We start from the raw sequence: 16,953 nt of genomic DNA on the forward strand, positions 1-16,953 counted from the left end.
TCCAGTACATCCTGTGTCTAGGCTTTCTCAGTGGTAGGATTTTTTTAGTGACTTTTTTTTTTTTTTTTTCCTGTTATGTTCATACTATCTTGTTTCTTTCTTTCTTTCTTTCTTTCTTTTTTTTTTTTTTTTTTTTTTTGCAGTGCTGGGGATTGAACCCAGGGCCTTGTACTTGTGAGGCAAGCACTCTACCAACTGAGCTATATCCGAGCCCTATCTTGTTTCTTTCTATGTTTCATAATAATGTGTCAGCTCTGGAAATCCATCCCACCTCCACCAGCGCTTTTTGTTATTATTTATTGATTGTTTAGTTACTTTTCCTGAACTGATTCTGTAAAACCATCTTCTTTGTTATATGTGGTTGCTGAAGTCTCTGCTTACTTAGATAATCATTTGTACAGAGATTTCCTTAAACACCTAAGAATAAGAAGTCTGCCAGTCTTTGCCAAGGAACTCTGTGCACTGGGCACCAGTGGTCAAGCAGGCAATTTGCAAGTCTTCATTAGCTTTCACTTCCTGCTTGCACAGAGCCTCCAAGTCAGCCAGAGATGAGAACTTAGAGCTTTCTCAGTTCTTTCCTGAGCTTGTGTACAGCCCTACACATTCACATATCCCAGATTCCAAGGAATGTGTCAGAACTTTGCAAACCCTCCTGTGGACATCTTAGTTCTTAACTTTTCATTTTAAGGTTTGTGGTCCATTTGTTGCTCGCCTCCAACTGTTTTAGCTGCCTCAGTTTAACTGTGATGCTAAATAGTTGCTTGAAACAACTATTCTTGAAATCTCTTCTCAGGAAAAGAAAGCTTCCCATATGCAAGACAAGTGCACTATCACTGATCTCACTGGACTAATATGATTTTCCATGCACTGCCAGACAGATCAAATAATCTCACAGTTCTCTAGGATAGGGCTTTGAAGGAGCCCAGTTCCCCAGTGTCCTCCTCCATGGCCATTGGGCTGCTGGTTTCCACCATGATTGTGGTTTTCAGGGCTATATGGAGGATCTAAGCTGGGGAAAGGAAGATGGAAACAACACAAGGTAAAATGCCACAAAGTTCATTTCCCAAGCTGACTGGAGTCTTTATTCTTACCAAGATTCAGCCATTTTTCTTGACTAAATGCTTCCCAGATTATTGCCAGCTTTTGGTTAAATTTGAGAATGCTAAGAAGTTGGTTTTTATAATTTTTGCCAACATTCTTACTGTTTTTATAGAAGACAGGATTTTCAGAGATTCTCAGTCCACCTTCCCACAAACAACATCCTACACAGAAGCAAGAGACATGTACGACAGAAAAAATACTTAATATATAAGTGCTCTCCTACTTCCTAAAATTAATTTTAAAAAATAACAGCTAGGTACAGTGGTCATTCCAGCTACTAGGAGGATCACATATTCAAGGCCAGCCCAGGTTACTTTGTTAGACCCTCTCTCCAAATCAAAAGGGCTTTAGATGTGGATCAGTGATAGACCCACTTGCCTACCTTGTGCAGTGCCCTTACTTTAGTCCCAGTACTGCAAAAAAATTATTTTTTTTCTTGTATGCGTGGTTGTATTATGTTTGTGTGCATATCATTAAGAATTCATAGCCTTGCAAAAGCATTTTATTCTAATTATAAGTTATTTTCTTATTTGAGTTTCAAAGTATTCACAGCTGGACTAATGAATTGATTTCCTTTAAACTGACTCTTCTGTACTTTCAACATTGTTTCTAGCATTCTTGAAAGCATTCTTGCTTGGCAGCAACACGCGACTATTCTGAATACAACTTGATTTATTTTCCCTACCCAACAATGTGAAATCAGCAACTCTCCCAAGAGCCGGATCCTTTTAATAGTATTAGAATACTATTAGAGACCAAAATCTGATTGCTAACGATGCATATAATGGATGGGCAAAAGTGCTACTGTTACTGCTCTTGAGTTCCTTCTAGTAACAACTGGAAAAGAGCATTATTGAGATAGAATTGACACAAAATAAACTAAAATATTTAGAGATACAATTTGATAAGTTTTGACAAGTGATATATGTACACCCTTGAAAATATCACTGCTAAATATTTTTATTTCTTTTTTTGATGGTGCTGGAGATTAAATCCAAGGCCTTGTAACTGCTTGGCAGGTGCTGTACCATAGAACTACGTCCCTCGCTATTCCATACTTTTTAAATAGTCAGGTTAGGATGACCTGTTCTCTTTTCATTTTTCCTATGAAATCTCTTGGGTTGTTTTTTTGTTTTGTTTTGTTTTTTGTGGTGATGGTGGTGTTACTGGGGATTGAACCCAGGGTTACTACCACTGAGCTACATCCCCAGCCCTTTTTTTTTTCTTTTGTTTGTTTTTGTTTTTTTTGCGGTGCTGGGGATTGAACTCAGGGCCTCAGTGCTTGTGAGGCGAGCACTCTACCAACTGAGCTATCTCCCCAGCCCCCCAGCCCTTTTTATTTTTCATTTAGAGAAAGATCACACTAAGTTTTCTGGGTTTACCTCAAACTTGTGATCCTCCTGACTTGGCCTTCCTAGTTGCTGGGCATGGCCACCAGGACTGGTTCAAAATGTGTTTTTATTCTTCATCAGAGCTGATCATTGTGGTTTCTACTAATCATTATAGGCCAAATAGACTAGAAAGGCTCTTTTGCCCTCAACATTTGCTTTTGCCAGTGTACCAGATGTCCATAGATGAAGATGGTAATACCAAAGATAGGGTGTACCTGCAGGTTCTTTTCCTTCCTGGCTCACAATGAGTTATCTATCTAACAGCTTGGTAGCTGTTATAAAATGCTGGTTCTCTAAGCTGTGTCACCTATTCAAAGCCTCTGTTTGTGTTTTTTATTTCGTATACCAATATCATCTTCCTATTTACTTTTTCCACAGATCGATTTGGTATGTTACCATTGGATGAGCCTGCTGTTCTTATTAGTGAATTCCTAGATCGTTTTCAAAACCTTTGTCACTTGGACCTCCAGCTTCCTTCCCTGAGGCCAGAGGATTTGAAAACTATGGTGAGTTTTTCTTGGCTAGGTTGTAGTGACCTCCAGTTGTCACCAGCACTTGCACATGAAGTGTTTCTTTTAATGACAAGAGGATGCAGATTGTTAGGAAGAGAACTACTCACTTGTCTCTCATTTGGACTTTTCAGTTTCAACCAGAAAGGTGACTCTTGAGGGTTAAAGTAAATAGATTCCATTTAAATGTTTAGGTATGAGTCTTCAAATGGCATAATTAATTTTATCTTGATTTAATTTGAATTCTTCAAGTGGCAAATTTAATTTTATCTTGATTGGTTACTTATATTGTTTAATAGAAGACCCTGACATGTGACTGCATGTCATTATTGTGTGAAGTTTTCCATAGTACTAGAGGAAACTCTAAATTATAAACTGTTCCTGTGAATAGAACTGTTAAAATACTCTGGCCCATCTGTACTTTGAAATTCCACACTTACTGTCCCATTTCATCAGCCTGTTAGTACTGTGAGGGAAAGCTGTATTATAGGAAATAGCAGCTTCTTTTAGTCAGCTCTTTTGCTGCTGTGACTAAAGGACCTGACCAGAACAATTGTAAGGGAGGAAAAGTTTATTTGAGACCCATGGTTTCAGAGGTCTTAGCCTATAGAAGGCCGGCTCCATTCCTTGGGACTTGAGGTAAGACTGAACATCATGGCAGAAGAATGTGACACAGAGAACCAGCTCACATGATAATCAGAGAGAGACTCCACTCTCCAGACACAAAATATATACCCCATAGCCACGTCCCCAATGAACCACCTCCTCCAGCTCCACCCTACCTACCTCCAGTCACTGCTCAGTTAATCCCATGGGGGAGGGCGTTAATTCACTGATTAGGTTAAGGCTATAGCCCAATCATTTCTCCTCAAAACTGTCTCGCATGTGAGCTTTTAGGAGACACCTCACTTCCAAACCATAACACAGTTGATTATTTCGCTTCTTCAAGTTAAGAGACTGGTACGGCTTTTAGCACCAATTTGTTGATTTTCTGAAGCCTATTAGAAAGTCACCCTGTCCCTGGCCAAGGCAAATTTCTGTACCCTGTCATAATTCTTTATTATTCTTAGAGTAAAAAATCAAGGCTGGCAAAATCTATTGTTCTGTCAAAAAGTACACTGTTAAACTGAGACATAAACAGTAATCTGTTTTCATTATTTAGGTTTGAATTTCACAAGTTTTAGAGAAAAATCTATGGTTGGTAAATTAAAAACAATTTAATAAACGAATTAAGAGTTCTAAGAAAATTGCCACTGCAGGCAATTTTTTCTTTGTATAATAGTTTAAACTCGAAGGTTTTTTATCTTGGTTCCTTTGTAGTGCTTGACAGAAGACAAGATCAGTCTTCTGCTACACCTGCTTGAAGATGAACTTGATCACGGAACTGAAGAGAGAAAAACTCCAAACAAATTAGGCTCCGACATCCAAGTCCACATCACTGCCTGTGTTCTTGCTGTGTGTGGCTGGGCGTGTAGGTCAGTCAGCAAATTTTGCCTGAGGGCATAAGCTGTGGCAATGGCATTCACTCATATATACAGCATTCACTAAGTAGTATTTGGAAATCACATGAGAAAACAGAAACAAAGAGAAGATTGAGGGGAGGAATAGGCAGGACAGATAGATAACAAGAATTAGTAACAAAACCAGAATTAGAACTTGGGAATTCTTGGTGTTCACACCTGAACTTTGTTTCTTGTACTGTAACTATCCAGGTGCATTGCTCCAAGCAGTGAAACTCCCTTTTTGAAAATAGAAAATAAGCCATTTTTAGAAAGAAAGAACAATCAGTGTAATTGATGGAAACTAACCAGAGATGGGGGCTGGGGATGTAACTCAATAGAGCACTTGCCTAGCCTGTGCAAAACCCTGGATGCAGTCCCCAGCACCCCCCTCCCCCAATTTAAAAAAGGAAACACTAGTTGGAATCCTGTGGCTCCATGTTGATGTTTTTAACATTCTAACTGCTCAGTTTGGGAAAGACTCGCTCTGAGATAGAAGATTGTCAAACCAAACTTTTTTTTGCCCCCCAGTGGGGAGTGAAGCTAGCAGGGCCTTACACATGCTAGGTGAGTGCCCTTCCACTGAACTACATCCCTTTTATTTTTGAGACAGGGTCTTAAGTTGCTGAGACTGGCCTGGAACTTGCAATCCTCCTGCCTCAGCCTCTCAGATTGCTGGGATTACCGGCATGCACCACCATGCCTGGCTTGATTGACCTTTGTTATGCTTTCTTTGGTAGATTAAGGAAAGAGTTTGAAGAGGGACCAGGAGAATTTTATAAAACATAACTTCCAACATAGCCTTGCCATAGAGAGCACACCAAGACCCATAGACCTTTCTATAGGAAATAATGTGAGAGATGACGGAGAGACATAGAAAGATGATTGTCCTCAGATCAGAGGATGGGGCTCTGAAAGGACATGGTTTCCAGGTCCCTGGACCACTGCAGCGATTCATTCGATAGATGAGCCATACTCACGGGTCATTACACTTGCTCACATAGAAGTGTTATCCTTCAGAAAGACCCACTTTTGTTTTCCATTCCTTCCTAGCTCTGCTTTGGAACCCATGCAGCTCTCCCTGATAACATGTTCACAGTGTATGCGGAAGGTGGGGCTCTGGGGCTTCCAGCAGATTGAATCATCCATGACTGACCTGGACACATCATTTGGCCTGACCAACTCCCCAGTTGCAGGCCCTGAGGGTCGTCCAGAACGCTTTCCTCTGGTGCCTGAATCGCCTCGGAGGATGATGACTCGGAGCCAGGATGCCACGTTTTCCCCAGGCTTAGAGCAGGTATTGACTTAGCTTGTTTGAGGTGGACGTTTTAATGACATTCTTGCCAAAGTGTTGGTGGTGGAAAGTGAGAAATTGGTGGGTAGATTTCACTTTTGGCCATATTGATCAGACCATCATGTCATTTTTCTGTTCACCAATTGAGAAGCTAAATTCTTTATAGGAATTCAGTAAAGAAATACAGTATTCTTAGAAGAGTACAGCTATATAGGCAATTCAGAAACTTAAAAAAAAAAATTTTTGGTGGTACTTTGGATTGAACCCAGAATGTACCATTGAGCTTTATCCCTAACCCTTTTTTAAATTTTGAGACAGAGTCTTGCTAAGTTGCTGAGGCTGGCCTTTAACTTAGACTCCTCCTGCCTCAGCCTCCTAAGTACCTGGGATTACAGGGGTACACCACTGTGCCTGGCAGAAACTAAATTTTTATTCATTTATTTGTAGTTCCAGGAATTGAACCTAGGGGCACTCTACCACCAAGCTGCATTCCCTTTTATTGATTTTTTTGGGGGGTGTGGGGAGATAGGATTTGGCTAAATTGCTGAAACTGACCCTGAACTTGTGATTCTCCTGCCTCAGCTTCCCAAGTCACTGGATTTATAGGCCTGTGTCACCACACTCTGCTCCAGATCTTTTTTTTAGTAATGTTTTCTTTTCTCTGTACTGGGACATGGAACCCAGGGACTCTTTACCACTGAGCTACATCTCCAGTCCCTCTCCCCCTTTTTTTGAGACAGGATCTCAGTTGCTTAGGGCCTTGCTAAGTTGCTAAGGCTGTCCTCCTGCCTCAGCCTCCCGAGTCACTCACTGGGATTACAGTCATGTGTAACCATCCTAAATTATTTTCAGTGTACCAATTAAAGATTTTCTCTGAAACCTGTACCCAGCTCACACCTAACTAAATATAATTTAAACTATAAAATACTTGTTTTCATATGCCTTAAGAAATACTCTGGCCATAATCATCATCGTGATAGGTGGACTTCCCATTATTTCCTCTTCAGGTTGAAAAGAGCCCTAGTCCCATTGTCTCCCGAACCCGGAGCTGGGACTCTTCTAGTCCTGTTGATCGGCCTGAGCCGGAGGCAGCCAGCCCCACTACCAGAAGCCGCCCAGTGACCCGAAGCATGGGAACAGGAGACTCTGCTGGCCTGGAAGTACCCTCTAGCCCTCTCCGGAAAGCCAAACGAGCTCGCCTCTGCTCTTCCAGCAGCTCAGTGAGTCCACCTTCTCATGTAGCCATCACTGAGCGTAAACAGCAGGCTGTGCTCTCACCACGCAGCACTGAGACACAGGGGTGAGCCATGCGGGGTCCTCTGGTTAAAGGTAGTCTGTGTGAATAAGTTTAAAGGTGAGACATTTAAGTGACCAAAAAGAAAAAAATGAAGGGTTTTGTCATTTGTTCCTTTGGGTAGATTCTGGAGAGGTAATAAATACTTCAGACTAGGGGGACAGCAGTGAAATAGGGGACAAAGCTGAGATGGTACAGTTTGTTTAACACAAAAGGACTAAACGAAAATGAAAAGGCAATTTAAAAGAGCATTAAAACTAGAAGTGAGGACAGTTATGAGATTCTGGACTTTATGATTAATAGTATGCCTATAATAATATGTCTCCCTGAATAGATACAGCATCTGCCCTTCATTAACACTGTCTCTCTTCTTCCTCCTCAGGACACATCATCTCGGAGCTTCTTTGATCCCACCTCTCAGCACAGAGACTGGTGCCCTTGGGTGAATATCACACTTGGTAAAGAATCCAGAGAGAATGGTGGAACGGAGCTTGATGCCAGCACCCCAGTAGAGCCGGGCTGGAAGGCAGTGCTGACCATCCTTTTGGCCCATAAACAGTCTAACCAGCCAGCTGAAACAGACTCCATGGTGAGATAAGCTGTTGCCCTGCTTGTGTGTAGCACTTGCTGTTTATGGTATAAGCAGCAGTGTCTAGTCCTATAATTAGCGCCCTGCCTGCCTTCAGCTTTCCTAAGTCATGTAGACTCATTCTGATTTATCCTAAAGAAAGGCGTGGAAGTGGCCAGTCTTTCTGCATATAGCATTCCATCAAATTCTGGTAAATTCTTTGTTCTCCCAAATAAAATGACTCAAAGTGGAAAACTAATACAGAAACAGAAATAGATGAATAAGCAGCTGCTCTGGCCTCATGTTGCAGGGCAGCTGCTTTCTCCATCAGTTGCTGTCACTTGCCTTTGGAGCCTGACCAGTCAACTTAGCCTTTGGATCTCTGTGCTCCAACACCAGGGTAGTGATTTTACTCCCTGTGTCACGCATGTGCACTGGACCATCATCAGCCATCATAGTCATGACTATGGTTAACAAATGCCGCTACAGGCAAAGCCATCATGACAACTGTGAAAACAAGTCAAATGTTTGTTCTATGTCAAGAATGAGAGTGATAGTTTGTCCTTAATGTTCACCATGATTCTCTCATGGAATGGTAAAAACTAGGTTTTTTTCCCTTTTGCGGGCTCACTTCCAGATTTACCTTGCAGCCTAGTGTAAATATAACAATTTCTGACCTCTATACCCTCCAAGTACAAACTAATACTTGCCAGTGTTCCTAAATTCATGGTTTTGTACTGTCTTAGGAAGCCACTGATGTCTTAGGGAGCTGTACTGATGCCTTTTTTTTTTGGTACTGGAGATTGAACCCAGGGGCACTTTACCGCTGAGCTACATCCCCAACCCTTTTTATTTTTGAGACAGGGTCTCACTAAACTGCAGAGTCTGGCTCCCAAGTTGCTGGAATTACAGGAATGTGTGGCCACTCCCAGCTTGTACTGATGCATTAGTGCCTTTAGTAAATTTGTAGATGAATGTTTCCAAGTTTTTGCAGGAAAAAAAAATCTGCTTCTTTTCAATTTAAAAACTTTTGGAAATGTGTAAAGCTATTTAAAGACAAATATTTGCCCCACTATTCAATTTGGAGATATTAAATCTGTATTTACACATAAATTTTCTCTGCCTAGGCCTTTAGGAAGTAATAATATTTTGGCAGTTTTTAGTTTTTACTAAGAGTTCCCTCTGTTACTGTTATACTAAAAAAAAAAAAAAAAAAAAAAAACACACTGGGTTAGGTTTTTTGTTTGTTTGTTCGTGGAAAAAGTTGGTCTCATAATTGGCCCTGGATTCTGGGGCTTTTAGGATCCTTTTTCATAACTTGTCTTTTAACCTTCCCACCAGCTACTATGACTGGGTGATACACAGCTTAGCAGGGTTATGGCAAAGGATCTTGACGTTGGAAAAAAGTTTATATATTTTTTTAAATATTTTTTTCGTTGTCAATGGGTCTTTTTAATTTATTTATGTATGGTGCTGAATATCAAACCCAGGGCTTTGCACACACCAGGTAAGCACTCTATCACTGCCAGGCAAGCACACTACCACTGAGCAACAACTCCAGCCCCTATATTTTTTTTTCAACTTTGTTTCTTTCAACTTTGTTACTAAACTAAATTCCCCTTAGTTCCTTGAGTCAGAGCTCAAACTTTTCCTCCTGGGTCCTTATGTTATTGAAACACTCATCCCACAAGGAGGATAGGAAAACAGTGGAAATCCATCTTATATGAGAAACTTGAGGTTATTTTATGGATTGTTTTACTAAATATTCTTTTGTTCTCTCACTGAAGACCTTGCTGTGTGAAATATCTGCTCTTTATTATCTCAAAGGCAGAGAGAACTAAGGGTTCTGATTTACCAAGAATTTTTATCTGCTACTGAATTGCTTTGTCTCCTTGTAATACTATTTCTCCAAATCTCAGAGCACTTTTATAGGTATGATCTAGTGGCAATGAGAGTCTTCCTATTTTTAGCTCTGCTGGCTAAAAATAAAGCTGAGAAAGTCAAGGTCATAGTTTAGACTCTTAGGGGTCATTCAACATTTCTTTCTTGGTCTTGGATTATACTGTTAACCCCAGTAGGTAGGTTCCAGGTAAATTTGAAGCCTGTTCACAAAAAATAATGAACTCAGGCCAATTGAACATTATGGATTTTATTTTAAAAAATGCAAAATGAGTATGTGCTCTACTAATGGTCGGTCAGAAGTGTCATCATCACATAGGAAGATTAAGATGGCTGCAGACACAGAAAAGATAATGAGCCATGTTTTGGTGCCTCAGTGTGTTAATAGCAGTCTGACAGTAGAACAAAGTCTTCTTGATTTTATTTGATCTTACCTGTACATTATGTGTAGCATAATATAAAATGAGTTTTTATTCAGTTCCAGATACATTTTGATCATTGTAGAAGAAATTTACAGATTCTGATGCTGTAGAGTCTGAAAAAAATATTATAAACTTTTTTCCAACATCAAACTCATTCACCACAGCCCCCTTTAGCTTTGTACCATCCAGTCAGGAAAAAAAACTGTTATCTGTTATTTGTTATTTGTCTCTATAAAATAATTTAATCCTAATAGTAAGCTTTTCTACCAATAGAGTCTCTCTGAAAAATCAAGAAAAGTATTCCGAATATTCCGGCAGTGGGAATCATTATGCTCATCCTGAAGATATTCCAGCCCATTCCTGGAGAGAACTGAAATGAGAGTGACTTTTTGAAAAATAAAGCCTGAATTTCCTTTGGGTCAGCCGATGCTGTTTTTCTCCATTCTGGTTTAATCATAAGGAGCCCCTGCCATTGTAGAGGCAGTAAGTATCAACAATCTGCAAGATTAAGAGGAGATCCATCTCCCTGTGGGGATGTGAACTGGGTAAGGTACTGCAAACCCAGTTCTATTAAAGGACTGTGGGGCTTTAAAACTAGAGGAAAGACCCAGGAACACTCATTTCAGCAGCTTTAGCATGGGCAGTGTCTCAAGAACTGTATCCCAGGAATTTGACAGTGTGTGTTATTAAAGTATTTGTCAAGGTGCTTCGGTGCTTGAGAATTGTTTTCCCCCTTGCCTGGTAGGCTGGAGAAAGCTTCAGTGATATTATCAAGAGTTAAACTGTGGGCCCCTTTACTCCCAGCTGCACAGGATATTGAGGCAGAAGGATTTCAAGTTCAAGGCTAGCCTGGGCATCATAGCAAGACCCTCTACAACTTGGAACTTGTCTCAATATAAAAAGGGCTAGGGACATAGCTCTGTGTTAGAGCATCCTTAGATACAATGCCCAGTACTGTCCCTGCCCCCCAAAAAAAGTCAAACTGGGTTTTCAGTGTGGACTTAAAACCTGAAATGTATTTGTAATTCCAGTCAAAGGCGTGTAGTCTTTCTTAAACTAGAAGCAAGGTGGTGTCATTATGTCAACAGGTCTCTTGGTGTGATGCAGTATAAGGTGAACTGATTATTTTCTCCTCACTTTGATGCTAACAGAGTAAGAATGGAAGGAGGATAGAAGAAAATACCCACAAGAGGCCCCTCATGTGCTTTTTAATGCCTGACTCCCTTAACTGGGTGCCCCAGGCCTCTTTTTCTGCTTGTGAGGCTCATCAGTCTCTATGGTAGAGAAGATTGACCTGAACCTGACCCATCTAAGTACATCTGTCTACTGGTAAAGTGACCATGAGCTACTAGAGACTGGAAAGTGTTCTCTGATGTCATTTTAGTCACTGGTTGATTTAGTTTATGGCTCACCTTTTTTTGTCGGGGGTACAGGGGCTTGCTGGGGATTTAACTCAGGTGGTCAAACCCTAAACCATATTTCCAGCCCTTTTTATTTTTTATTTTGAGGCAAGGTCTTGTTGAGTTGTTTAGGGCCTTGCTAAGTTTTGAGACTGGTCTTTAACTTGTGATTCTCCTGCCTCAGTCTCCTGAGTCAGTAGGATTACAGATGTACACCACCATGCTTGGCCTTTTTTATTTTTATTTTTTTAAATGGTTACTGGGGATTGAACCTAGGGGCACTCTACCTCTGATCTATATCCTCAGCCCTTTTTAATTTTTTGAGATAGAGCCTCACTAAGTTGCCCAGGCTGACCTCAGACCCATGATCCTCCTGCCTGAGCTTCCTAAGTGGTTGGGATTGCAGGCATGTACCACCAAACCTGGTTTATATCTTTTTTTTTTTTTTTTTTTTTTTGTTTGTTTGTTTGGGTGCTGGGGATTGAACCCAGGGCCTTGTGCTTGCAAGGCAAGCACTCTACCGACTGAGCTATCTCCCCAGCCTCTTATCTTTATTTTTAAACTAAAGTGATTTAAAGAAAATAATAATCATAATAGTTTACCCATAGTATACATTGGCTTACATCTCTAAAAAACAGACCTTTTTCCTTACATGTTACATCCAATAAAAATTAATAATCCCTGGGAACTGGTCACAGTGGTTGAATGTAGAGGTTGAGGCAGAAGGATCACAAGTTCAAGGCAAGTCCCAGCAATTGAGCAAGACCCTGTTTCAAATTAAAATAAAATAAAAAGGACTGGGGATGTAGCTAAGTGTAAAGCACCCCCAGGTTTATCCCCAGTACCACAAGGAAAAAAAGTAATTATCCATGAATATCATGTAATACCAATCTGTATTCAAAATTCCTAATTGTGGGACTGAGGTGTAGCTCAGTGGCAGAGCATGTGCCTAGTAAATGTGAAACCCTGAGTTCAATCTCCAGCACCACAAGAAAGTTCTTCATTCTTCTAAACATGTTCTTTATATATCTAATTTGTCCAAATCAAGATTGTGTATCGCATAACTTAAACTCCTTCTTAAGCTGTCAAATTTAAAATTCATCATTTCTAATCCTGATTTTTAAAATGGTAAACAGTTGTTGATATCTCTCCTAATCAAACTTCTCCCAATGGAGGAGTCAGGTGGAGGCTGACAGGTTATTTTTCTAATGCTGTGCTACTTTTGATGTTGATAAATGGCTTGACTGTTCACTGTCAGTCTGCATGGTCCTCCTTAGAAACTAAGGGGCAGTTCTCTGATGTTTATAGAAATGAGACTTCTGGCCCAGGTTGGGAATCATTTGCTGGCTGTTGATGAAGTTAATTGGAAATCTACCCAAGAAGATCTGAGCCTCTGTGTCATGTCATAGTACCCTTTTTTCTTTTCTTTCCTTTTTTCTTTCTTTTTCTTTTTTCTTTTTTCTTTTTTTTTTAAATACTGGGAATTAATCCAGGGCCTCATGCATGCTAAGCAAGGGCTCTACCACTGAGCTACATTCCCAGCCCTTTTTATATTATTTTGAATGCAGGGTCTCACTAAGTTGCCCTCAGACTTGCAGTCCTCCTGCCTCAGCCTCCCAGGTAGCTGGAATTAAAGTCATGTGCCACAGTGCCTGGCTTCTAGGTAATAGTTTCTTAAGGAGTGGTATAAAATCTTTAATATAAGGTAACCATGTGTACTCTAAGCCTTAGATTCAGGTTCTAATAATGTGAGTAGTTTTTAAGTCTTTCCACTATAAATTTTTAATTTATACTCCCTCCAAAAAGTATTTACATTTCTTTAAAATCAGCAAAACTTCACATTTTTGTGTTTATTTTTATCATAAATGAAGCAGATTGAGATAGTCTTGCTGTAATTTAAGAAACATTAGGTTTCCTCTGAGACACCATGGGATCTGTCATACATGAATGACTACCTAGTTTCTACCTTCAAGAAGTTTGTAATCCAGGCCAGAATATACAAATATTGTTTGGTTATAGAGATGTTACAACAAGATAAACTGCCAAATGCTCTGGAAGTATAAAAGACAAGGAAGTTAGTGTTTGTTATAGAATTGCAAAGCATTTCAAGGAAAGTATAGATTTGACCTGCGCCTGGGGGAGGAGTGAGAAGTGGAGGCTCCATGAGAACAGGGACCTTGGCCATCATGGTTTGAATCTCAGCATGTAGAACAATACCTGGCACGTGGTGGACACTCAATGATAAAGGCCATTTGAGGTTGAAGGAACACTGAGCAAATAAGCAGAGTGTAGGATATGTTCCAGGAAGAGCAGGTGTCCTGTTCTGACTAGAGCCTTGCACTGAATAGAGGAAAGAGGCAAAGAGAGTGACAGTTGGGCCATATTGGAGTCTTGTATATTGTACAAGGAAATTTGGGCTTGATTCTGTAGGGAAAGAGGTCTTGAAGAATTTTTGAGCAGAGGAATGATGTTCATTCTTTGAAAGCTAATTCTGGTCCCTCTGAATAGCCTATATTAGGGGAGACAGGAAGGATTAAGGGAGGTATGTAGGCAGTGGCCACAGGGATGGTAGTGGGGCATGATTTGATAAAAATGTCAGCAGTGCCTTCAGCGTGATTGGGCATGAGGAAAAGGGGAAAAATCAAAGGTAATCTTAAAGTCGTGGCCTAACCAATCACAATAGAGAACTAGTTGGGAAGGGATCAAGGGACATGCCGGGTGGTGACACACACCTGTAATCCTAGCAGCTCAGGAGGCCCTACACAACTCAGTGAAACCATGTCTCAAAATGAAATACAAAAAAGGTCTGGGGATGTGACTCAGTAGTTGAATTCCCCTGGCTTCAATCCCCAGTACCAAAAAAAAAAAAAAAGAAAAAAGAAATCAAGGAACATTAGTCCAAAAGTTCAGCATCTATAGGACTGTGCAGAGTGAAGCTCTCAACCTTGTCTTCTCTCGGGAGATCTTAAATCCAGCCTCTCTTGGTCCCCAGTGTGGCAGTGTTGGCTTATGGTACCTTTGAGAGGTATTGGGGCCTATAAGAGAAATTGATGCTTTCCTCATGGAGTGAGTTCACACTGTCCTTGGACTGGCTTGGTTACTAAGAGAATGGGTGGTTATGATGTAAGTTTAACTTCTTTGGTGGTTCTCTTTCTTGCTGCTTCTCTCACTGTGTATCCCTTTCACATGTTCCCTCCATGTGATTCTATCTATCATGAGGCCCTCACCAGAATCTGACGTTGTGCTGTGTCCTTGGACTTCTAGAATTGAGCTAAATAAACTTTTATTTATTTATTTATTTGCAGTCCTGGGAATTGAATCCAGGACCTTGACATACTTTGCAAATGCTGGACTTCTAAGTTATATCTCCAGCCCATTTTTATTTTATTTTGAAACAGTGTCGTTCTCATCAAGTTGCCCGACTCGTCCTGAACTTGTGATTCTCCTGACTCAGTCTCCCAAATAATAAACCACTTTTCTTTATGAAGTACCCTGTCTCCAGTATTTTGTTATAGCAACACACACCAACACATTTATTATCCACAAAGGTATTGTACGTCAACGTGCTAAAAAATGTAGTCAACTTGTATTATCTGCATTAAGTACTATGGGATACTGTGTAATCTGTGTTAATTTGTCTCCTCCTGGTAAACAGAATTTCAAAACCTTCCTCTTTGCCTTCCATCCAGCACCTTCTTTTGCAGCACGGTCTCAGTGATCAGGGAAGGTGGTAGTATCTTGAAGACCCCTTGATATTCAAGGTTATTCATGCCCTTTGTTTGCCCAGTTATCCCAGCCTTCAAAAAAATCTCCTTTCATTATTTTTTTCCACTGGGCCTCTAGAATTGTTTCATTTTAACAAAGGTTGGATGTCTTGTCCAAATTCACTTTGTTTTTTTCAGAGAAGAAGACTGAATCTCAAATATATTTAATAACTAGCTCTGCCGTAGCTAGAATATGGCAGAGCTGCACTTCAGTTGCTCTTTCCAGCCTCGTGTTCTTTCTGTTACAGTACAGCTGGGAATATCTTTCAAGCACTATGATTCTGATTTTCCTTTCCCAAGCTCAACGTTGAATTCTTCCTTTCACAGTAGAAATCCTCGTAGCTATGGGATAAGAGCATCCTGGCTCTTTTTAGATGTTAACTAACTTTAGTAGACTTTGCAAGTGGGGCATTCTTTTGGGGGACCTCCTGTGCTCACAACTCTCAGATCAGTTGTGGCTGCCTCCAAACCAGCTTTCTATCCCTTCAACCCTGTCCCATCTTAGGCACCAAAAGAGCTGCATGTACAGCTTGACCAACAACAAAAGTGCAGATGCTTCCTCCTCTAGTATGCCTTTCTATTTTTAGTTATATTCCTATTCTCAGTTTTCTTTGGCTTTATATAGCTGTCATCTGGGTCAGTTGACCCATGCTCTCAGAAGAGAGTGTTGCACTTGAGCCCTTTAATAAGACACCATTCATTCCATCTTTAGCCATGTTCTCTTTTCTCCCATAGCTCCCTGGCTACAATTATAGCGGTTACTACTTTTCTATCCACAGTGCCTCTGGTTGAATTGACTATTGTATAGCTGAAGCTGAAAAAGAAAAAAGGGAATATACAAAGGCCTCTGGGTAGGACAGGTAGGTCATGGAAATTTGGTCTTTTATTGAAGATTCAAATCATTCTAAGAATATACTTGTCAGCTTTCTGTACTCACTTCTATCTGCTAGCTACTGATATCCCAGAAGCCAGATAGAGGAAAATTGACTATTTTCCTTGGTGGGTCAGCAAACCTCTCAATGGTATCGAAATAGGAGCCTAAAATGGGAGGCCTAGAAGGGACTCAAGATTCACCTCCAAGCCACGCACAGAGGCACATTCCTGTAATCCCAGCTACTCTGGAGGTAGATAATTCTGAGGCCAGTCTGGGCAATTTAGCAAGACCCCAACCTCAAAATAAAATTTTGTTTATTTTTATTTCTTATTGAGGTACTGGAAATTGAATCCAGGAGTGCTCTACCACTGAGCTACATTCCCAGCCCTTTAATTTGTGATAGGGTCTCACTAAGTTCCTCAGGACCTTGTTAAGTTACTGAGACTGACCTGGAATTTGTGGTCCTCCTACCTTAACCTCCCAAGTTTCTAGGAGTACAGGCATTTGCCACCATGCTCAGCAGCCTTGTAGTAATCCTATGAAGTGGGTACAGTTACTATTCCTGTTTTACAAATGAGGAAGCTAAAGTATAAATTAATAACTTTGCTCAAAGTCACCTAGTCAGTAGGCGAGGACTAAGATTCAAACTCAAGCCATCTTCCCCCAAAGCCTGTGTTGCTAACACTATTCTGCCTGCCTCCTAAACAAGGATATATTTCAAAAGAAGAAAAGGCATATGTATGATGATCTTTAATACACTATTACTGGTAATAATTTGAAAATAACCTAAACATCTAAAACAGTTGATTACTAGAAATATGTGTGTGGAATATAACTCAAACCATTAAAATCATTGTAATTGATCATGCAGCAATGTGGACAATTTTTTGTGATATATGTAAAACAACCATGACAAAAATATACAGGCTGAGATTGTA

At 40.4% G+C, this 16,953-nt stretch overlaps 1 protein-coding gene across 7 annotated transcripts in view; it reads left to right on the plus strand.

The window, feature by feature from the left end:
- Zc3hc1 (zinc finger C3HC-type containing 1) overlaps positions 1–16,953 on the plus strand; it is a 44,557-nt gene that overhangs the window by 13,398 nt on the left and 14,206 nt on the right. For 3 of the 7 annotated variants that reach the window (XM_047562633.1, XM_047562635.1, XM_047562637.1), the window contains 6 exons: positions 2,871–2,998; positions 4,322–4,476; positions 5,554–5,797; positions 6,802–7,014; positions 7,471–7,677; positions 10,251–10,683. In XM_047562633.1, the coding sequence (XP_047418589.1) occupies positions 2,871–2,998; positions 4,322–4,476; positions 5,554–5,797; positions 6,802–7,014; positions 7,471–7,677; positions 10,251–10,319 (1,016 nt within the window). In that variant the 3' untranslated portion in view covers positions 10,320–10,683. Of the gene's footprint in view, positions 1–2,870; positions 2,999–4,321; positions 4,477–5,553; positions 5,798–6,801; positions 7,095–7,470; positions 7,678–10,250; positions 10,684–14,775; positions 14,849–15,920; positions 15,940–16,953 lie in introns of those variants that run through there. The other 4 variants (XR_007109955.1, XR_007109956.1, XR_007109954.1 and 1 more) reach the window with 4 other exon arrangements.

Source organism: Sciurus carolinensis, chromosome 8, assembly GCF_902686445.1.
Source record: "Sciurus carolinensis chromosome 8, mSciCar1.2, whole genome shotgun sequence".
NCBI lineage: Eukaryota > Metazoa > Chordata > Mammalia > Rodentia > Sciuridae > Sciurus > Sciurus carolinensis.